The sequence below is a fragment of the Camelus bactrianus genome, chromosome 1, assembly GCF_048773025.1.
Source record: "Camelus bactrianus isolate YW-2024 breed Bactrian camel chromosome 1, ASM4877302v1, whole genome shotgun sequence".
Lineage (NCBI taxonomy): Eukaryota > Metazoa > Chordata > Mammalia > Artiodactyla > Camelidae > Camelus > Camelus bactrianus.
Window position 1 is genome coordinate 61377288 of NC_133539.1, and position 23295 is coordinate 61400582.

Below are 23295 nucleotides of genomic sequence, written 5' to 3' on the forward strand. Positions count from 1 at the left end.
AGGAATTGAGAGCAGGTAACTGGAAACCTTTACAGCACTTTGACAGAGAAGTTGTCTGCTCTTGTATAATAAAACAGCTTGAAAAGAATTGTGAAAAAGTCTTATGAAGAAAAATTTAAACTGTTAATGAAAGAGTTTTAAAAGTCCTGAATAAACAGGCAGACATGGTGTGTTCCCAGATGGAAAGCACTGATAGTATAAACATATTCATTCTTCCCACATTCATCTCTGCAGTTAGGATAAAAATGCTACTGTTATTATTTGGAACTTGAAAATGTGATTCTGGAGCTCATATGGAAAAATAAATTTTGAGTAAATTGCCAGACATCAAAATGTAAAACTATAGCAACTTAAAAAAAAGTATAGTCTTGGTCCAAGAATTGGTAAACAGATCAATGTAAGGGAATAATATTAGAGAAAAATTACGGAAATTAAATGAAGATTTTTGACAATGTTGAAACTCTGGTACTAAATGAAATAATATCCCTCTGTAGTTAATACACGCGTCTCTAGGGATGTTAATTCCACTTCATACTGCGCTGGGGAAGTCTATATTCAGGGGACCCATCAAGAAACACTCATCGAAAACAAAATTTTGAAGAAAAATTCCACAAGGAAGAAAAAAAGAGTTGTTTGCTTTGCAAGAGTGTGATTTGAAAACCAAAATACTCTTACGGAGTTTGATAAATCCCACAAATGTTTGGCTGAAATGGGAAGGGTTTGCAGACTACGGCCCACAGACCAAATCCAGCAGCAGCCTAGTTTTTTAAATAAAGTTTTATTGGAACACAGCCACACCCACTCATTTTTATACTGTCTATGGCTGCTTTCATGCCCTGATGGCAGAGTTGAGTAGTTGTGACAGAGACTGCATGGCCCTTTAAAGAAAAAGTTTGCCAACCTCTGCTTTATGTAATTAAACTAGAATACATTAAAAGTTAGATGGAGTGTTATAATTATGCTATAATTTATTTTTAATCAGAAAAATACTCTGGGCAATCATTGTGTATTTATAATCATAAAAATGTTGCAAATTATACCCTACAATTTGATAAATATGAAATAAACATATTATCATATAAAATGTTGGGATTAATGCTTTATATGTCTTTGGGTTTTTGTTTTCCTTTTTCTAGTAATTCTCTTTTTTTCTGTTTTTTTCTTCCAGCTTTATTGAGTTGTAACTGACATGCAGTGCTGTATAAGTTTAAGGTGTACAGAATGACAGCATGATGACTTGACTTACATCATAAATGATTGCCACAATAAATTCAATGAACAGTCACCATCTCACATAGATACAAAAGGAAAAGAAAAAAAATATTTTTTCCTTGTAATAAGAACTCTAGGGTTTTCTCTCTTAACAACTTTTGTTTATGGTATATAGCAGTGTCAGTTATCTTTGTCATGTTGTATATTACATTCCTTGTACTTACTTATTTTATAACTGGAAGTTTGTCCCTTTTGACTACCTTCATCTAATTCCCCTCCCTCTGCCTCCTGCCTCCAGTAGCAACAAATCTGATCTCTTTTTCCATGAGTTTGTTTGTTTTGCTCTTGACGTATAATTGACCTACAACACTGTGTTGGTCCCTGGCATAAAACATAATGATTCAATGTTTCTGTACACTTCGAAATGATCACCATAGTAAGTCTAGCTGTCATCTGTCACCATACAAAGATGTTATGTAATTATTGACTGTATTCCCCACATCATACATTTCATACCTGTGACATTTCTTTTCTGATCGGAAATTTGTGCCTCTTAATCTCCCTCACCTATTTCTCTCATGCCCCCACACCCCTTCCCTCTGGCAACCACCTGTTTGTTCTCTGTATAAATGACTCTGTTTCTGTTTAGTTATGCTTGTTCATTTTGTTTTTTAGATTCCACATATAAGTGAAATCATATAGTATATGTCTTTGTCTGATTTATTTCACTTAGTATGATACCTTCTAGGTTTGTCCATGTTGCTGCAAATGACAAGATTTTATCCTTTTTATGGACAAGTAATATTCCATTGTGTATGTGTCTGTGTGTGTATCACATCTTCTTTACCCATTCATCTAGTGATGGGCACTTCCTTACTTTCTGCATTTCTACAAGATGCTCCAGTTCATCTTCTATCTTTCTTGCCTGAGTCCTAGAATTAGTCATTTCTCCAAGGAGCCCAGTCTCCTTTTTACTGGAGAATAGCATTAGAAACTAAGATCTTGACACTAGTTGTGCCCACTGCTACCACAGTGTCTCTCAGCTGACAGAGCAAGGAAATACATGTATATACTAACCCACATACATACACATATTTATATTTTGTATATACCCATCTGTATCTATGTTAAGCTAAACATGAGTTTGTGCTGATATCTGAAACTCCAATCTGTTTCCACACGGATAAATCTAGCCTTCTCCCCTTGCTTACCTGTAACTTCCCACTCCACTAGGGAGGTACCTCGTTGCCACCATCACCAATTACTTAATGTCTCAATTCCAGTATACATCAGAATTGTTAATATGTACCCCCTTGAAAAACAACTTGATATACGTTTATTTTGCCTTTAGTCTTCTACACACCACTCATTTGCAAAATTAAGTATGTCAGCACCATTTCCTCCACCTCCTTAGTGAGATGGTTTCGTACATGTATAGCACAGTTAGACTATTTTGTTCCATTCTGCATTCTGTTGTGGGATTCCTGACCTCCTGAATGACTTTTTTTTCATTTGCACACATTAAGGTTTCCTCTTTGTGCTAAAAAGTGTTATGGGTTTTGAAGCGGAGGGGAGGGATAAATTAGGATTTTGAGATTAACATATACACATTACTATATATAAAATAAATGAGAAGGACCTACTATATAGCACAAGGAACTATATTCAATATCTTGTAATAATGTAATAATGGAAAATAATCTGAAAAAGAATATACATACATATATATGTATATATATAGATACCTATATATCTGGATCACTTTGCTGTACACCCGAAACTAACACAACACTGTAAATCATCCACATTTCAATTTAAAAAAAAGTGTTATGGGTTTGACACATGCATACTGTCATGTATTCACCATTACAACATCATACACAAGAGTTTTATTGCCCTAAAAACCCCAGTGCTTCACCCACTCAATGCCTCCCCCCTCCCTTCCCCTTAACAACCACTGATCTTTTTACCTTTTGCAGAAAGTATTGTATTATATAAAAATATTGACCTATCATGAATTTTTTAAAACTTTAACCTAATTCTTCAGCACAGATATTTTAAGAAGCAGTGGTCTCAACAACCAACCCAATGTCACCCACTACCCCAAGGGAGAGTGAGATTTTGAAGTCACATCTGTTTGGTTCTGAGTCCTGAGCTGGTTTCCATGTCAGTCTCTTGCTTCTCCCCTTTTCAAGCATTAAGAGGGAGTCCTCATTCTGAGCTCTGAATAGCCACTAGGAGATGATTCAGGAGCCAGCTGGACAAGATTATGGAGGAAAACAAAAGTGGACAAGCCATGGTTCCCCCAAAAAGGCCTTTTGTGGACTCAAAAAGTTGAAGGAAGAAGGAAGAAGTAAACTATGTACATGGCCCTGGGCGCTAGGTGAAGCCCATTGTATTTTGGGGGGATTCCATAGCCCGAGATGGGGACCCTCCCATATGCCAGGCCCCTACTGACTATCTAGGATACGGGACACAAAAGGACACTATCCTTCAAGAAGTTCACACCCCTGCAGGGTATTTATCAATACATATGCAACCTGATACATTAGAAAGAGAAAACCTGAAACCATTAATGCTTTCAAAATGATAAAAACGTCAGACTCAGGAAAAGAAATGAGTAGTAGGATTTTTTCCCACTCAAAAAAAAAAAAAAAAGTCACATGAAAAGATCAAATAATTGCATTACGTGGTAAGTAACCGAATGACTGGAAACCTCTTGCTCCATTTGGCGAGGGGAGAGAATTGTAAGATGTGAAATAGAGAAAAGAATCTCTGTGCATAAATATCAAAGTGAGACTAAAAGCACTCGATGATTACAGTGAATGTGGGAAGGCGTTCAGATGGGATTTGGGTTTAGTTCAACCCCAGAGAAACCAACCAGTGAGTAACTCTGGGTGTTGACACTGGGAGATCTGAGGTCCCATAGCATTGCTTCTGAAGTCACACTCTGTAACAGAAAGTCCAAGTTGTGGTGGGCTGGGTCGGCCTCGGTAGCTCTTTTTGTCAGACTGTATGTGTGGTTGGCCTCACGTGAAAATTAAAAATTTGCATCACAAAGAAGACTACCGCAAAGGGCAACCTGACCTTTGTCTCTGTGGGCACAGACTAGGCAGCGAGCAGGGGCTCCCAAAGCAGGATGGACCAGGAGAAGGGGGGCTGCTTGAGGCTGAAGCAGCTTCTCTGTGGTTCTCTGTGTTGAGAACTCCACCTGAGTGAGTCCTCTTTCCTGAGTTCAGTGTCACAGCCCCGGGGGTGTCTCAGACACTCCAATTTCACCTCTCCCAAAGCAGTCATTGCATCCCGAGCCGACTCTTTTCTCTTTGATTTTGTGTTGAGACAAAATGTATATAAGCATACAATTCATCATTCACCATTACATAAAATAATGCAAATAAATTATTTAAATTCACCCATTTTAAAGTGTGCGATTCAGTGGTTTTAGTACATTTGCAATGTTGTGCAACCATCGTTAATTCCAAATAATTTTTATCACCCCCCCAAAACGACCCTGTACCCATGAAGGAGTCACTCCCCATTACTCTCTCCCAGCCCCTAACAGCCACTCGTCTTTATGGATTTGCCTGTTCTCTGGATATTCCACAGAAATGGAACCACACAATATGTGGTCTTCTGCATCTGACGTCTCTCACTTAGCATAAATTTTCAAGATTCATCCATGTTGTAACCCTTGTCAGTACTTCATTTTCTTTCTGTGGCTGGAAAATATTCCATTGTATAGATACTCAAGTTTGTTTATCTCATACCTGCTCTTGTGTCTCTCTTGGGTATCTACTGAGTAGCTCCCTTCATCTAGGGTTCCAAACCCCAGATGGGGATGTCTTCCTTCATCTTTTTCTCTCATTCACCCTCATACTCCAGTCAGAGAAGACAGAAGTCTTGTCGTTTCTCTCTCTCCAAACCTCTCCTCTGTCGTCATAGACCCTCCCCCAGATCAGGACACCCTCCTCTCTCACCCCGATGATGACCCCAACCCCCTGAACAGTCACCCTGCCTCCAACTCCATCCCTTCCATCCATTCTCCATGTCATGGTGGGAGCGGTCTTGATTTTCAGAGCTGATCAAATCTCTGCCCATCTTACAACCCTTCCATGTCTGCCCATGGCCCTCAGGATAAAGTTCAAATTGCTCATCATGGCTTACAAATCCCCTCAGGACATGGGCCCTGCCTGGCCCTCAGCCTCATCTTGCACTTCATACTCCAGCCAACTGAACTCTGTGCTGAGACATCCAGGTTGTCCCCCAGACAAGTAGGAGCTGGTCAACCCAAAACTCACCTTGGTGGCCATTTTCCCTCTTTCTCTCTTGCCCACCCTCCAAACTGGCTTAGACCCTTCACGAGCCTCCCATGGCAGTTAGCACACTGGGTTGCTCTCATTTTTACCTCTCTCTTAGGTGGCCACGTGGCTGACCCCACCTCCTTGTTCAAATCTCACTCAGTATCACCTCCACAGAGAGGCTTCCTTGGTGAGGCCATGACACCACCCACCCCAGTCGCTCTATCACATTTCACTTTTAACATTTACAGCTACTTGCAGTATTTTCAATGTGTTTGTCTGTTTGTTACTTATTCCCCACACTAAAATATAAACTCCCTGAGAGCAAACATCTTGCCTGTCTTATTTTCCTCTGAACCCCAACCTCAGAACAGGACCTGGCACACAGAAGGGACTCAGTAACTGTATATACAATGATTAATATATGTTCAGTGTGAAACTAGCTTTCATTTTGTTTCTTTAAAATCACATAATGACTTTTTTTAAAGTCACAAACCTGAAGACTCTCTGCAGAAGTTAAGGGCTCATATGCCTGTGATGCTTCCAGCCCGACTCCCTCCTCTTTTAGGAAATACTTTTCACTCTGACCTTGGTGGCTGCAGGCCGCCGTGGCTCTTCTCTCACTCTGCCTGGTCCTTTGTCCACTTCTTTCCTGTTTCCTCTTCCTCTTCTTTCCCCTCCCAACTGTGGGCTTTCCCCCACACCTGAGCCTTGGTTCTCTTCAGCATATGATGCAGCCCTTCGATGGCATCTGGGCCTCTCTGTGTAGACGGCTCACCAGTCCATACATTTGACCCTAAGTCCCCTCACGACCTGCAACCTGCAAGGTCCCACTTGGAATTCCCTTTGTGCCTTTAAACTGTGTCATGAAAGACTCCCAGCTCCCAGCAGTGAATTCCTGGGGATTTTGTCATCTCTGCAAATACATCATGTTGAACCCTCATCAGAGCCTCTTTACGCAATTGTACATGGTGTGACCATTGGAAAGAATGAGACAGCTCCATATGCATTCATTTGGAACAACTTCCACAATATATTACGTGGGATAAAGCAAGATGTGCAATAGTGTGAGGGCGGTGGTGTCCAGGAGAAATAGGCAAGTGACACACACCATTTGACATGTTCTGATGGCCACATTAGAAGTAACAAGAAAGAGGCGAAGACCACTTTAACAATATAGTTTCTTTAACCCACTGTATCCAAAATAGTACCATTTCACCTTAGCAATATGAAAAATTTTTTTATTGAAGTGCAGTCAGTTACAATGTGTCGATTTCTGGTGTACAGCACCATGTCGCAGGCATGCATATACAAACATATATTCATTTGAAAAATTATTAATATTTTTCCCACACTAAGTCTTTGAAATCCAGGTGTACTTTATACTTACTGTACATCTCAGTTTGGTCACACATGTGGCTGGTGGCTGCCATACAGGACCACACAGGCATCCCCCTTGAGGAGTATGTACGAGGCAAGCACACAGCAGGAAATGACTACACGGCACCACTCAGAAAAGCATTCTTCACATCCTCTGTCATCTTCCCCCTTGAATGCTCTATGGGACACTGGCAACTGACCGTGAGCCACAGAACCAGTTGGGGGTCCCTCCCTGAAGTGCACACTTTAGATCCGTCGCATGGCTCTGCTTAGATGTCTCAAATGACCACCATTCTACAAAAAGTCCCCTGCCATTTATTCCCAGAGGCTGTGTTTCTCCTAAGAAACAAAGCTCCTCTCCGTCCAACCCCATTTTCATCATCTTTTGTGCAGCCACCCTAGATGTGCTTGTTCAAAATCAATCCGTCAACAAACATTCACTGAGTGCTTACTAGGTGCCAGTTGCTAGCCAGGCCCCAGGGGCATGAGACAAACCTGGCTCCTGCCTTCCTGGAGCTCCCAGTCGAGCAGGAAATCTCTTGGTGTCCCTTTTCACCCACTCCCTCTGCCTGTCTCTCTTCTCACCCTTGACCCTCTTCCTTCTTTCCCTTTGGCCTCAGGTCTGTCTCCCAGCACCCACGGGCCGGGCCATGACAAAAGGCTGCCCGGTGGCAAACCACATCCTTTCAGGTTTAGTTTCGATTTCAGAGGTCAACCAGGTCTTGCCCTCTCTAGGGAGGTTTCTGGGCATTAGTCACTTGGCTCAGGGAGCCTGGGGTGGCAGAGATGCTGGGGTCACAAGGAGGACAGGAGGAAGTCTGGTGGAGCAAGAACTTGGCTTGGGGTCTCAGCCTCTGGGCTGCTCTGTGATGACCAGAGCCAAGCTGTCCTGGAGAGACAGGAAAGTAGGGACCACAGTGGGTTTAGTTGAGGCTGGAGCTGGGTGGGGGTCCAGCAGCGCTCACAGCCAGAGGAGAGGTACTGGCTGCCCTGAGGTGTTTTGGCCTGCACTGGCTCTTCCCTCCCCTGCAAGACTGTCACAGATCAACTTGCTTCCTGCTCAGCACCATGGTGCAGACCCTCAGAACTGCTCCCTGGGGCCTTGCAGGGGCCTCCTCCTTAATCATCCCCTAGACTCCCCACCTCTGGTTTACCCACCACCACGTTGCCCTCCGCATGACCCTTCTCGGAGGACGCCCAGCCTGCCAAGCAGCCCCGCCTAGCACGTCACCGCGGCCTCCGAGGTGGACCGCAGTCATACCTTCCGGGTGTTTGTCCTACTAACCCATAAGCATGACCCACCACCGTGTTCACACTGCCCCACGCTCTTCCTGTTAGAGGGGCTCTTTAGGAAGATGGAGTGGGCAAAATAGAGATACTCTGAGCATAATCTTGCACCAAAGTGGCGAGGCAGTCAATACTGGCGAAAGAAACCTTTGCTGGTTTTGTGATGTGCCTTTTTGAGGCTGGACACGAAGGGCCATTTTCCTTCATTCTCTCCTCTTGCAACATGCGCCTGAAGTCTCCTCAACTCCAGCAGGAGGAAAATCTGACAGAGCCAGGACCCTGGGCTGAGGGAAGGGCCTACAAAACCCATGGAAGTATTTGTGTGGATGTGTGTAGGGGTGTCCTTGGGGTCAGAGCAGAAAACCTCCAGTGTCCCCAACGCCCAGACAGTGATGACCGTGGCAGAGACATTACCCCATTCCTGAAAGCACAGGCTCCAGGATTCCCTGACGGCTTTGCCGAACCTTCTGTAGACTATGTGGCGGAGGGTCTAGGATGTCCCACTTAATCTTCCTTCCCTCTCTCCTTCACTCATATTCAGGCTTGCACGGTGGCCTGGAGACTCTCCTGGTGTCTCCATCTCCCTCCTTATTTTCTCTTACACAGTCATTTCCCCAAATAAAGTCCTTGGGTTCTTTATCTCAGCCCTTAGTGACTGCTCTCGGAGGATCTGGGACTAACGCATTTATGCTGTTCATTTTTTCACACAAGTTCAGGCGCAGCCAAACCCAACTCACTGAAGAAGTGGAGCAGGACTCTACCAGCAGGGGGCAGAGGCACACAGACAGAGGGTGCCCCTCGGCCCTCCTCCTCCACCAGGCTGACACTTCAGGAGAATGTGTTCTCTTCTCAGTCCTTTCCTCCATGGCTTTGTGTGCTCCCACGAACACCTGCCAAATGTAGCTGTCCTTCAAAGTCTCACTCAGGTCAAGTTAGTTCAAAGTGAAGGGCATGGCATCTGAGCTGAATACTGGAGCACTCCTTGATTCTTCTGGAGCCCAGATGGAAAGGGTGGGAGGGGTGGGAGAGACCCACAGAGACACTCACTGGCACCCCTCCAATCCGAGCCTGCTGTTTGTGATGTGTTGGGGTAGACAGCCACTTGAAGTGACTCCTGAGGAAGGGGGCCTGGGGCCATGGTTCCATCTGCCCACCCTCACCACCCAAGGTTGTGAGGGCACAGGGCAGTTCAGGTGGGGGTTTCCCAGGGAGGCCCCGCTGCTCTCAGCCTCAAGTTCCTACAGTTGCCTGTGTCCAGATGGAGGGTGAGCCCTAACAAAGATTTGTTCTTTTCTGTTAAAAACAAGCCTGGCCACACCCCGGTGACTATATAACTCTCGATGAACTAAACACCTGCAAAGCAACCCAGAGAGGGGAACCTGGGCTTTGGCGACAGGCAGACTTAGTTTCAACCTTGCCTGCTCCCTCAATTCCTAGCTGTGTAAACACTGACAAATTGCTTAACATCTCTGAACTTGATTTTCTGAGCTGAGAGGAAATAACACTTACCTCCTACGCTTACTGGGAGGAGTGGATAAATAACATGTAAAGTTCCCAGCCCAGGTTTTTCTCTAGAGGACCAGTGGTTCTCTGCGAGGACAGTAATGACCCCCAGTAGACAGTCTGGGCAGTGCGGGGTGTTTTCAGTGGTCACTGTGCCAGAGGCCGCCTGTGACACAGGCAGGGGCCAGGGACCTCCAGCCCTACACAGTACAGTGATGCAAAACGAGGAAATGTCCTCTGTTCCATATGCAAGAATAGGGGAGTTCTTGCACAATTTTAAGACACATTGAAGTTTCCAGGAATGCAACTACAGGGTGAATTGAGGGAATTTTCTGTGCTTAGTTTGTCACTTTACCAAGAGTTGTTCATCGATTTAGGAAAATCTCACCACTGACAGCGCCGCCACTTAGGGTATTTGAGTGGCCTGACTCTTCTGATGTCCTTTAAGGATGTGCTCTAGCTTTGTCCACATGCATCCCCTGGGGACCTTGCTCAGGTGCAGATTTGGATTCTAGCAGGTCTAACGTGGGGACTGAGATCTGCATGTCTCACAAGTCCCCAGGAGAGGCCAGCCTCAATGTCCTGGTGCAGTCAGTCACACATGTTCAAGCAGACAATATGCTTTCTGTTATGTTATGCTTCCCCCTTTGTATGACTTTAGGGCATTGTTTTAGGTCGAGTTTCCTAGGAAACACTCTGGGAGGGAGATTTCCGTGCCCGTGGTTAACTGGGGCATGTTCCCGGAAACCCCTGTGAGGGGTGGGAAAAGCAGGGTTGGGCAGAAAAAGGAGCTGAGCTATGAGGCCATCACAGCAGAGGCCTCAGGGAGCTCAAGACCCAGATGGTCCATTCAGAGATGCAGGGGGCTGGGCTTCTGCTCGGACTCTAAACGATTTTGGCCAATGTTTGCCCATCCTTTAATTCATTCATTCACTCATGTATTTATTCATTACCTTCTCACTGAGTGCCTAACCCACTCTGGGCCTCTTCCCCTCTGCGGCTGCCCCTCCACCGTGTCACCCAGCACCCAGGCCCTCGCTGACGCATCACTGGGAGAGATGCGCAGAGACGGGGGGCCAAGGAGTCTCTGGGTCAAGGAGGGGAGGGCCGGGTCCCGAGCAGGAGGCCCCGGTGGTCCCTCCACAGCAGCCTCATCCTTCCCGGGGTGTGCTGCCCCGTCCTGGGGACAATCTCCGCTTTTGCCCAGAGTCTGGGCCCTCAAGCCTCAGTCCCAACCTCAGGGGAGAGCCAGGTAAGGGCCCAGGTTGGGGAACAGAGTGCTCATTTTCTGTACAAATGGACACGTGCACACTTTCTGCATTTTCCCCACTGGGAATCTAGAAGCCTGGGTTTTCTTCCAGACTTCTCCACTAAACATCTGGGGAATCAAGATCCGTCAACGCCAAATAACTATCTAACTCATTAAAAACCACAGTTATTACAGTGGGTCTGCTTCTTTAATGTTTGGATTTCCTCTGGTTATAAAATCATGCACACAGGCATATATGATTCAGAAAGTTGAAAAATTTAAAAAAAAATTAGGAACTGAAGGTCACCCACAACTTCAGGCACTGCTAATTTAGAATGGATAATCTTCTGGGCTCTTCTCAGAGTTACAACTGAACTGCTCTCAGTAGCCACTACTACCGTCATGGCTGCATTTTCATTGAGACCTTAGCATCTGTTCCAGGAGCACGTTTTTTAGCAAATTACTTCCACCAAGTGGGGCTCTGTTGCAGCGGAGAGTCCCCCTAACCCCACACCCTCTTCTGAATCCCTCTCCTCCAGCTTCTCCACCCTGCAGAAGGAGAAACAGCCATTTATGCCAAGTGCTTTACATTCTACATCCCGTTGAAGCTTTACAACCACCTTAAATTCATGTTTTATTATGCCCACTTTATGGATGAAAAAACTAGAGTTCAAACAGACTAAATAGTTCGGACTCTAAATAGTTCGCCAGAGATGGCAAGCAGAGAACCCAGGATTCCGGGTTCCAGCGCTCCTGCCCTCGGCACAGCAGCGTGCAGCCTGCCAGAAGCCCTCTGGGGGTTCTGGAGGCTGAAGAGGCTGAGAGGAGATTCAGGAAACATCTTCTGGTCTCGTTGTAACAACTGTGGTTTTTAGTGAATTAGATAGTTATTTGGCGTTGACGGATCTTGATTCCCCAGATGTTTAGTGGAGGAGTCTGGAAGCGAACCCACGCTTCTAGATTCCCAGTGGGGAAAATGCAGAAAGTGTGCACATGTCCATTTGTACAGAAAATGGCTACTCTGTTTCCCTGCCTGGGCCCTCACCTGGCTCTCCCCTGAGGCTTCATTGGAGGGGCTCATGCCTGTCCTGTGCTGAGAAAAGGGCTGGGCTGAGGATACGGTCAGAGGCATGGTTAAGCGCCCCCCAGTGGCCAGCTGATGCTATTATACTCGAGTCTGTTCTCAGACACATTTGAGAGTGAACAAGGATGCTATTAACAATACACAGGAGATGGGCATAAACGGGGATGTGCAGGTAAACTGGGAGGTATGGTCACCCGGCTCAGTGGAGGCAGAGGGTGGCACAAATTCTTTTAAGGGATTGCCCAGAGTGGCCGGAACCCACAAGCTTATCCCCTCAGGTGAGCTCTGGCCAGCAGGAGAGGTTCCGGAGAGTCACGTGGCATCTTCAGTTGACTCTGACTCTCCTCGGGACTGGGCTTCCAGGACCCAGCTTGGCAGCCCCGCCTGGTGTTCATGCAGCAGGCAGCTATGTGGGTGCTGTGGTCGCCCAGATCTGAATTTGGATTTTGGTGCTGTCTCTTTCTGGTAACTTTGAGGAAATTACCTAATTTTTCTGAGCTTCCATTTCCTTGAGTATAAAATAGGACCAATAAATTCCAGTTTGTGAGATTATTGTATGAGATAGGGTCTATGAAAGTGCCGACTGCTTAGCAGGAGCTCAATAAAGACAGTGTTAGCCTCGGAGGCAGATTTGTATGCGATGTTAGTTAATGAAGTGACAAGGCCAACTGACTTTTCTAGGCCAGGGGAAGTCCTGGCTTGGCGTGTGGCTTTCTCCCACCTGAACTCCCTCAGGCGCACTAGGCTGGGAGGTAGATCCCCATTCTGGTCCAAGGCCTGCCGCTTGAGACTTTGAGATGTGAATGGTGGCAGATGGATGGGGAAGAAAACCAGAACCTGAAGTATCATCCAACTAGCAGTGAATTTTCCTTTTCTCCTCTGGCATCTCCAGGCCTGGACTAGGACAGCTGAAACCCAGAGCTGTGGTCAGAAAGCACTCCGAAGAAACTCTACTTCTGGTCAAAGGAGCAGAAAGGGGGCTCCTGAGGGTTAGAGCGAGTGGAGAGAATCTCCTACATTTTCTATTGTTTTTTATTCTCTCCCACCCCAGATCCCCAGCAAAACTACAGCAGCAGTGGCAGCAGCTGGACAGTCACCTAAAGCCCCAACGCAGAGAACTCCTCTCTGACCAGACAATCTGCGGCCCCCAAAGTGTGGGGGAAATCGCACTGCTTCTCCCCTTCTCTCTCTGTTCCCCCTTTGCGTGGTCAGAGGATCGCTGTCATGGGAAGTGTGTGGGAGAGCAGGGAAACCGAAGCCCTGGCTTTCAAGCCAGGGAACCTGGGAACCAGAAAGTGTCAAGGAGACAGCGAAGAGGAGGAGGCTCCAGTAATCAATCCTATAACACTGTAGAGCAACTCCTGGGCTCAGTCCCAGACTGCACATGCCTGGATCTGTCCCGAAACAGCACACCAAACACCGAAGGAAAGGGACAGTCTGCCACTCAGGTCGCAAACTGGCCCCTGGGTGATCACAGGTGGGCGGGTCTGACTAGCACTACAATCACCAGCGAAGACTTGAAAAATTGAACTGACACTGGAACCACTGCTGAGGGCAGGCCAGTAGGAACTTGTCGTAGTAAATCAACTGCTAAAATAAGCAAACAAAAACAACATTCTCCATAGACTTTAAACAAGACTTGAGTCTCACAGCATAATATTCAACCAAAACAAAAAATTTCCCGGATGGGCACAAGGCTCGAACGGGCCATAGACCATGGAGCGAGCACAGGCAGCCCAAGGGCTCCCCGGGTCTGAAAGGCTAGGGAGGGAGTGCGGTAAGGCCTGCGCCGAACCGGGCGGCCTTGGCCCTGGCGCCCTCGGTGCGGCTGCCCTGGGGCCTCTCTGTGTCTAAGTCTGCTCAGTCCTTCCTAGACCAGCTGCACAAGCTGCCCACTCAGAGCCTGGCTGTGCCTGCCCTCCAGCCGTGGTACTTGCTTACCCACCGCTTCTGTGAACCCCTCCATGTATAAGCTCCCACGGGGAGGGACCGTGGCTTCTCTCTTCACAGTGCTCTGCACACGGCAGCGGGCGCAGGAGGACTCCCCTCCAGGTAGGGCTCTGGGGGAGAAGCAAAAGTTAAGGTGGTAAGACTTCCCAGCTGGAAGCCCTGACCTGTTGACTCCCTCACAACAGCTCACTCCCATTTCAAGAGGAGAAGACTGATGCTCCTGAGAGTTTACAAGACAGGAATGAGGTTGAATGTGAGAAGCAGAGCTGGGATTTAAACTTGGGCTTCTGCTTATAACCCTGGGCCCCTTTGATGGAGAAGAGGAGAGGGACAAGGGAGAGGCGCACAGATGGAGCTGAGGGCAGAGTTAAAGCATCCGCCTTCTCCTCCCAGGGGCAGAGCACAGAATAACTGAGGCAGCAGATAAGGACCCTCTTCCAACCCCTCCTTTACGGTCTGTGAAACTAGGATCCAGGGAAGGACAGGGACTTGCCCTGGGTCGTACAACTAGTGGCAGAAATACTGGCTTTCCTGAACTTTCTATATTTATGGAGAATTAGGTACTATAAGGCTTGTACAAGTTTCATTAAGGATTTTATTTTTAACAAAATATGCAAGTTCAAGAAAAAAGGTTCTCATATTTAGATAGCCTTAATAAATATTTTATTAAAATAGCATGATGGGTACTGATTCTTTTTTTTTTTTTTAAAGGATGCACCAGATTAAATGCAAAGCACTGAAAGGAGTTGGTTAAATAGATTTAGCACAGTTTGCTTTGGCAATAAGAATTGTGAAAAAAAAGTAGCAAAAACTTCTATATTCAAGCCAAGGAGAATGATTAAGAATATTTTGGCACATGTACTCAATGGACTATGTTTATGAAACTGTGACGAAGTTGAGTACAGTCAAAAAAATAAAAAGCAAAAACAAGACAAACACCAAGATGTTAAACAGTGGTTGTATTCAAGTGTCAGGCTACAAATGAGCTCAAGATTCTATTTTTCTATGTTCCAGAAATTCTATAATGAGAGTGTTCTTTCAGCAAAGAAGGAAAATGTTTTATTTGGGGGAAAAAGCCACTCTTTTATTTTGGTGGGAGGACAATAGCTGGAACAATAGCTTATCTGACTTTAAGCAAGCTCTGTGCCTAGTAACCCGTTTCTCTTTTGCTCATGACTATACCTCTAACTCCTAGTACAGCGCCAAGTACACAATAGGAATGCAGGAAATATTTGTTGATGAGAAAATAAATGGGGGGAGGGTATAGCTCAGTGGTAGAGCTCATGTTTAGCATGAACTAGGTCCTGGGTTCAATCCCCAGGACCTCCCTTAAAAAAAAAAAAAAAAAAGATGGATGGATGGATGATATATGTGGAAATATTTAACACTTGAAATTTAAAAACACCTAGTAGAGAAATTTTTTAAAAAGTTAAAAATAAGAATTATTCCAAATGGGAACTGTGTAAATGAGACAAAGGAAACAATTGCATATTAAAGGAAGCTGTTAGCCTTCTCACCTGTGCATTAGGCTGTGGTTAAACAGAGAATAACTATGACATGACAGTACTCACAACCCCAGGGCTTTCAGCAGCTAAACTGCTCCTCCAGCTAAACCAACATGGGCCTGACGTTGATGCTCCGCCCCTCTGCCTTCCTTCTCTGAGCAGCTCTCCCTTAGCTCCATGGCCAATGTCAACACTGAGGTTCTGAGGGGAAGCGAGTGAGAGGGGTGGGCAGTTGGCAGGCCACGAGGAGATCTGGAGGAGATCTGGGTGCCTTCCCTCGAGGCTGAGTGGTTCCAGAGGCCCGCCCTGGACACAGGGATGCTCGCCGCCCCGAGCGGCCTCTGTGGTACTGGCCGGGCAGGATGGGACTGGGGAGGCAGTGATTTCCCCACAGTGTGTATGTCTTATGTAACTACAACTAATGTAGCCTTTCTTCTAGTTTTTTCTTTTTTTTCAATTAATGTATTCTAAGTACCCAATATTAGCCACTCAGGTATAATAACAGGCAGGGAAATGCTGGCTTAGAAAATGACGAAAGCAAATAGGAAATCCAAGGGACACACTTTTCTGGAGCACAGAGGAGGAGTAAGATACAGGTCTGCTCTATGGAACTTAAGACCTAATTACAGAAACAAAACCATCCCCTAGGCCACCTGTCTGTCCAACGTTTCCTCTGGACTCTCCCCTGCCTCCCTGCACCCCTGTCCAACCACCATGTCCTACCACAGAGTGTGATTCCGGATCTTTGTTCCTCCTAACCTCCCTCTTCGGTGCCTGGAAACTGCTCATCCTTTGAGGTCCCCGCATTTCTTCCATTGTGCTGCCAGGGCCCCATCCCTCTCTGTCCTGTCACAACTCTCGGCTCAGCGTATTATAAGGATTTGTGGGGTTAAGGGTGTAGCTCATGTGGCAGCGTGCGTGCTTAGCATGCACAAGGTCTTGGGTTCAATCCCTAGTACCTCCCCCCAAAATAAATAAACCTAATTACTGCCCCCACACAAGGTTAAATTTTTTAAAAAAGGAAAAAGAGGATCTGTGTGTGTGTGGCCACCTCCCCTCATTCACTGTGAGCCCCTAAGAGCCTAGAAACTGCTCCAGGTGGCGGCTCACATAGACAGGACCCCCGTGAATGAACCATGTGGGTAGGATTGCAGCCGTGGGCACGCAGAAGAGGCAGCCTGGGCTGGAGGGGCCGGGAAGGCCGTGGGGAAGGCGGCCCTTCACAAGGACCTCCACACAGGTGCAGAGCCAGCCTGGTGGGGACGCAAGAGCCACATATGAGGGGCTTCTCCTCCGAGAACCGGCTGTTAATGACGAACCTTTAGGGCAGAAGGTGCTGACATGTGTGTAGGGAGAGCCAGGCTCACGTTGCAAGGTTGGAGACAGGCAGAATGCGGGATCCCTAAGGCCAGATGGTGAGAGAGGAGGCTCCAGGTCACGGGGTCAGGTACAAGGGCAGTTAGGAAAACAAAAAACCAACAAACCGGCTGAAAAATGGAAGACATGACCAACAAGCTCATTAAAAGATGCCCGACATCACTAATCATTAGGAAAATGCAAATCAAAACCACCTTGAACCCATTAGGTTGGCTGCTATTTTAATAAATAAATACATAAACTGTATGTGTATTTTACCAAAATTTTAAAAAATTAGAAAAGAAACTATAATAGGAAGCCATTTTGCAATAAAACAAAATACAGTAGTTTAAAATAAAGCTACACTCCTATCACTAAGAAACAATTACTTTTAATATATTAATTGAATATTCTTTTAAGGATAGTTCGATTTGCTGTGTTGTAGCCCAGTCTGTGGATGAAAAAAAATTATATTTAACCAACCCCCTATTATAGGACATTTTGATGGTTCCCAATTGTTCACTATCATAAAAGCTGTTGTGATTAAATTCCTTATATATATATTTTAATGAATTGTTTATTCAAAACAGGGGGTTCATTAGAAGGGATGACAGTTCCCTGGGGAGGGCAGGGCAGGGAGCACAGCCCTGCAGGGAGAGGAGCAGGGCTTCCAGGAGCCAGGCAGGGCCACCCATGGCCCGCCAGCTCTTTAGGATTACACTTGGAGCTGCCAAGTGTAAACACGCTTGATCATGTCTGAGGATCACCCAGGAATCCTGGTTGGACAGAGATTCCAGTTCAGTAGGTCCAGGTAGGGCCCAGGTTCTGCATTTCTAACGGGTTCCCAGGTGATGTTGACACTGCTGGACCTCATGCCACCCTTTAAGTTGGAAGGATAAGGATAAGGAGACCCTTAGAATGAAGGGGGAACACACAGGATGCAGCCTATGATAAGGCTGGTGATAACAGGGCTGGAGAGATTTCCCTCAGAATTTGTCCACTTTTTAAAAGTTCCACCTTGTCTCTACCTCACAAAGGCCAGTGAGAGAAGGGGATTCCGTCTGCCTTGTGTAATGAGGGAAGCCGTGCATCCTAGGGGCCATCCTGGTGGTGGCAGGAGGAATGAAGTGAGAAACTTCCAAAAGGACAGCTTCAGAGGAGGCAACTGGATCCTTGAGAACATCCCCACCTGGAGACAGTGTATTTTAATTTGACTTTTGATCGTGGAAAGGTCCATTCACCCTCAAGTAGAGTGAGCCCTCGTATTCTATCACCAGCTTCAACAATTACCAACTCATGGCCCATTTCCTCCAACCATCTGGACTGTTCTCAACAGATCACTTCATTCAGAAATATTTTTAAACATAGCTCCAAAATAGAAGTCCTCACTTTAAAAACGTACAGGTTTTCTATTAATAAGGGAGACCAATCTTTCTGAAAAGCCATTTAGCAATGCCTGTTAAAATTGTTACAAAGCAAAAATGTTAACAAAATAATGTGTTCATAGAGACTTTCTATATTTCATTTCTAAAGAATGAAAAATATGAAGTGTTTAAATATCATTTGAGAAGATGAATTTTAAAATATAGAAAACTGCTTGTAGTATCAAATGTTAAGTGACAAAGGCAGGTACATAGCAGTACCAGCCACTTGACCTTATTTTATAAAACCACAACACATACAACATGTATGTGCAGAGGGAAAAAAACTGACAGAAAATATATCAAAATTTCAAGTGACTTTCTGGGTAATTTTAATTCTCTCATTGTGCTTTTCCGAATGTTTCATTTCAACAATAAGCTCATATGAGAATCATAAAAACAGCATTTAAAAATACAGTAGTCGTGGGGGCTTACCAAAGGGCACCAGTGTTCTCCCAGGACTTTCCCCTTAGCCCACAGCATTCTCCCAGGTAGCCCAGGGCTTCTTTCCTAAATTAGGGGTTGCCTCCTTCAAAGCCCCGCACTCAGTCCCTCTTCCAAGCATCAAATCCTAGGTAGCCCGTTTGGCTCCAGATGATTGGCAAACCTGTTCCTTCCCTTCCCAGCTTCCTTGGAATGAGTCTCTTTAAGCACCCTTGGGCCTGGGCCAGCCTCTTTTGGACTTAATTGATTTATTGGGCAATGACTTGACACAATCTTAGCCCTCCCTTCTATCTGACATTTATCCAAGAGACTGCAATGTCACACATCACCAATAGGTGGTGCTGCCTGACACAAAAGCACTCTTGCCCAGGCGTTCTGAAGATAGATTTCAGGGAATATGATTTAAATTAATAATTGCTTGAGAGGATGTGATGACTGTGCAGACACAGCATTGCTGCATAAGGGCACAGGGACAAATTTACCACCTACCACTCCCTTCACCGCACAAGAATAGCCATTTCTATACCAAAAGTGTAGGAAGACAAAAATCTCAGAATAAAGACCATCCTTGAAATTGAGTACATTTCATTTTAAGAAAAACTCAGTTATGTGGTTCTTATTCTTTTTTTAAAATTTTTATTGAAGCATAATAATCAGTTTACAATATTGTGTCAATTTCTGGTGTACAGCACAATACTTCAGTCATATAGGAACATAAATATATTCATTTTCATATTCTTTTTCACCATAAATTACAAGATATTGAATATGGTTCCCTGTGCTATACAGTATAAACTTGTTATTTATCTATTTTATATATGTTAGTATCTGCAAATCTCGAACTCCAAATTTATCCCTTTCCACCCCCTTCCCACCCTGGTAACCATAAGTTTGTTTTCTATGTCTGTGAGTCTGTTTCTATTTATTTTCTTTAAAAAAAAAAAAAAAGGTGTGGTTCTTATTCTTATCATTTCACTGCAGGCTGGTGAAAATTTGAACCTGGACATGGACTGGCCTTCAGGAACCCCTACTCTAGCCAAGGATTCCAGGAATTGGTGGTCCCTCCTCCATTCTCCAAGTTCAAATTTCTCTAAAAATCAATGCACTTCAAATTAAGAACACCTTTATCTTCTTTGTGTGCAGTGTGGCCCACACGCTAGACTTTTCCTCTACTCGTGGCTGCAGTAGAGCGGTGAGCCTCTTAAGCAGAGCCATTTCTCTTAGAAACACAGATCTGACTTTATTCCTCTTCTTCTCTTCTGCCATCTTCCTTTGTCTACGAAGTCACAGAACTCAGCATTTCACACCAGTAGCTTCATGATCCAGGCCTGCCTCACTCACCAGGGCCATACGAAAGCCATTTCCAGCCCACCTCAGAAACTTAACAAAAGGTTGGATGCTAGACTTGCCAACTTCAGTACTGAGGCCAGGCCAGTTCGCATCTCCATGCTTTGCGCATGCCATTCCCCACACCTGCAATGCTTTCATGCCCCTTCACCTTCCTGGCACATGCCTATTCTTCCCCATCAAGTCAGCACAATGTCACCTCCTCTGCGGAGCCCCCTCTTCCCATGCCAAGTCACCTGGCACATAGTGATCTGAGAGCACTAATCGTCTTGCTGCAATGTCACAGTCCCCTGGGACACAGACTGTATCCATTCAACTTGTATTCCCTCTTCAGGGTTGACACAGAGAAGGTGTCCAATGAATCCTCATTGATTTATCAGTTCTTCATGTCGGCAAACCTGCGCCAGCTTTTTCAGTATCGTCCCTTAAGATCTTTTCAATAAACCCAAGAGATGCTGGCAAAAGCTGGCAGGTTGATGAGAAGTGGAGGGAAAAAAAAAACAGCAGGAAACCCTAGAGTTTAGGGAACTGTGTGTCTGGCAAGAAAAGCACAGGGTCTTCTGACCCTTTGAGGAAGCCTCAGATGATTTGGTATCCCTCTTACAGGAAATACTTCTGAAATGTATTAGCTCTGCCATCTTTTACCTCAAAATGACATTTTTTAATAGAGTCAAAAATGCCCAAATCTAAAAAAATAGGAATGACTTTGTAGCAAAAGAACAAATTGTTTCCAAAAAGGGGAGGAATGGGAAAAGAAGACAATTGTATACAGAGTTGTTCAGTGTATAATACAAGCTACTGATTGGCAAAGATAGGCAGGAACATGAAGAAACAAAATGCATTGTGACTCAGGTTATTGGGTACTTATCATGGCCCATGAACTTAGCAAAATGTTCTACCTATATGACCTCATTTAATCCTCACCATTCTATAAAGGAGGATTTAATTTCCCCCAGTCTACAGGCTCAGAAAGGTTAAGAAACTTTTCTAAGATCCAACAGCTGAAAATGAAATCCAGGTCTAGCAGCAATGCCCAAAGTTAACTTAATACTAACTTTTCCCCTTTTATGATATTATATTTGACTGATTTTTTTTAATTGCAGCTAAATATAATTCAATTCTTGCCTTAGGGAACAGGGTACACAGAACATGTTTGGATCTGAAGGATATCAACCTCCCAGGCTTGAAGGCCCACCACGCAAGCCAGCCTAGAGCCCCAGACACTAAGGACAGTGCCCCAGACCCATCCTGAGTGGCCTTTGTCTTTTGTAAATTCAAGCCATCAGCTTACTTTCTTATGATTTACCTCTTTTCCTAAAGTTCAGATGATAATAATGGTAAAGTTCAAAGGGCTATATTTCTTGATCCAGTAAATTCCTAAAAACCAGTAAGAAACAGACTAATAATCTAACTTTTTTAATGGCTCAAGGCTACTAACAGGTAGCTCATAGAAAAGGAAATATATATGACCCAACTTATTTTTTTAATGTTTATTCATTCATTAGAGACATGCAAATTAAAACTATAGACACCATGTTTCACATGTCAGACTGAGAAACCAGACAGCTGCGGTACCACATGGAAACCTCTCACACTAGCATCTGACATGGGGAACAGCCTCCTGTATGGAGAGAAAGCCGGCAGGATCCCTCACGACTGCACACACACTCTGACTCAGGAGCACCACTTCTGGGGACTCATCCTTCAGATTGCCTTGCAAGTGAAGAATAACCCACGTTCACCATTTATGGCTGCAACAGCTGTAATTGCAAAGGACTGGAAACCACCAAATATCCGTCCATCAAAAGGGGCCTGGTTAAAGAGATTATGGAACACCCATATCCATGCAACCCTAAACAAGAGTGGGGATGCCCTTTCAGTACAGCTATGGAACTCTTCAAAATACTGTAAAGGGTAAAAATAAGAAACACACCAGAAACTGATGATAATAAAGGCAGCCTCTGGAGAGGGGAGGTGGCAGCTGGGGTGGGAAATTTCACTGTATACTCTTTAGTACATTTTGAATTTTGAGCCATGTAAATTATTAGATATTCAGAAAAGGAAAATTAAAATACTTATACATATTGAGGCCGTCTGTATTATCAAAGTATCTGGCTTAGCTCCAGCTAACTGAGTTACTGTACTCTGTCCTGCAGTATATCCTGCCTCATGGAACTCTGGAGCAAAAGCTGGGGACTGTGAGTCAGTGACTTCATCAGATGGGTGCTCTGCCCTCTGCCAGCCTCTGTAGGGGAGAGACCCCTTAGGGTCAGCCAGGCCTGCACTTCCTCCCTCTGCCCACAGGTGGTGCTACAGGGCCTGCTGCCTGGGACAGATGGCAGTGGCTTGGGGAGCCCAGACCTCAGGCGTCTGACCAACAGGCAAAGAAACAGGCAGACACAAGTAAGTAACATAAAATAGAAACTAACTTTATTTCTCTGGAAGAAGCAAATATTCATAGCTGGGGCAGCAACTTTGGCGACAGAGGCTGGTGGGAAGACATGGAACAGCACAGGGGAAGAGCTGGGTCAAAGAGGACGCACTGGTGTCCCTCCAGGGCAGCTGCCCCCTTGGTCTCCTTCCAACCCTGGGGCCTTGGGCCCTGGTCCCTGCCAGAGAACGATCTGGCACCCTTGCTCTGCTACACAAGCCACATCAGGCTATTTCCAGGCACAAGATCCTAAGACCGGCCAAGTCCTACAACATGTCCATGGTGAGGCTGTAAGTCACATCCTTTCTGACACCCCAACTGCCTGCCAGGGGCTCCCTAATAAAGGGCCCAGCCCCCATGGTGCTGGTGCACCTTTCTGTGTGGCCAACACACCCTCCTCGCCTGGGTCAAGCCTCACTTCCCCACCGACAGGGCCTGGGTACACACTCCAGCCACAGGCCCTACCAGGGACTGGAGCCAGAAGCAGGTCAGCTGCGGGGCCTGCTGAGGCCACCCCCAGGCCTCCTTCAAGAGGCTCCTTCCTGCACCTCGGCTGAGGGATGAGAGCTCCGAAGTTGCAGGGACAGCACGGGGTGAGGGAGGGACAGGCGAGGCGGTGCTCCCAGCCTCCTGCTGCCTAAGCCTCACTCTGCCACTGGGAACAGCGGGCGCAGCAGGCCCTCCAGGCCTGGGCAGGGCGTCTCCCTGCCCTTGTCAGCTGGACAGGCTCAAGTGGTTCTTTCAGGGCAGACCCTCTGGCTCTCCAGACATCTCAGCGCCTAAAGGATGGGAAACAACCAGAAAGCCCCTCCATCAACAGGGGTCGGT

At 45.7% G+C, this 23295-nt stretch overlaps 1 protein-coding gene across 8 annotated transcripts in view; it reads right to left on the reverse strand.

The window, feature by feature from the left end:
• Positions 1 to 22444: 22444 nt before the first annotated feature.
• TNK2 (tyrosine kinase non receptor 2) overlaps positions 22445 to 23295 on the reverse strand; it is a 42222-nt gene continuing 41371 nt past the window's right edge. For all 8 annotated transcript variants that reach the window (XM_074365184.1, XM_074365198.1, XM_074365200.1 and 5 more), the window contains one exon: positions 22445 to 23246. In XM_074365184.1, the coding sequence (XP_074221285.1) occupies positions 23240 to 23246 (7 nt within the window). In that variant the 3' untranslated portion in view covers positions 22445 to 23239. The remainder of the gene's footprint in view (positions 23247 to 23295) is intronic.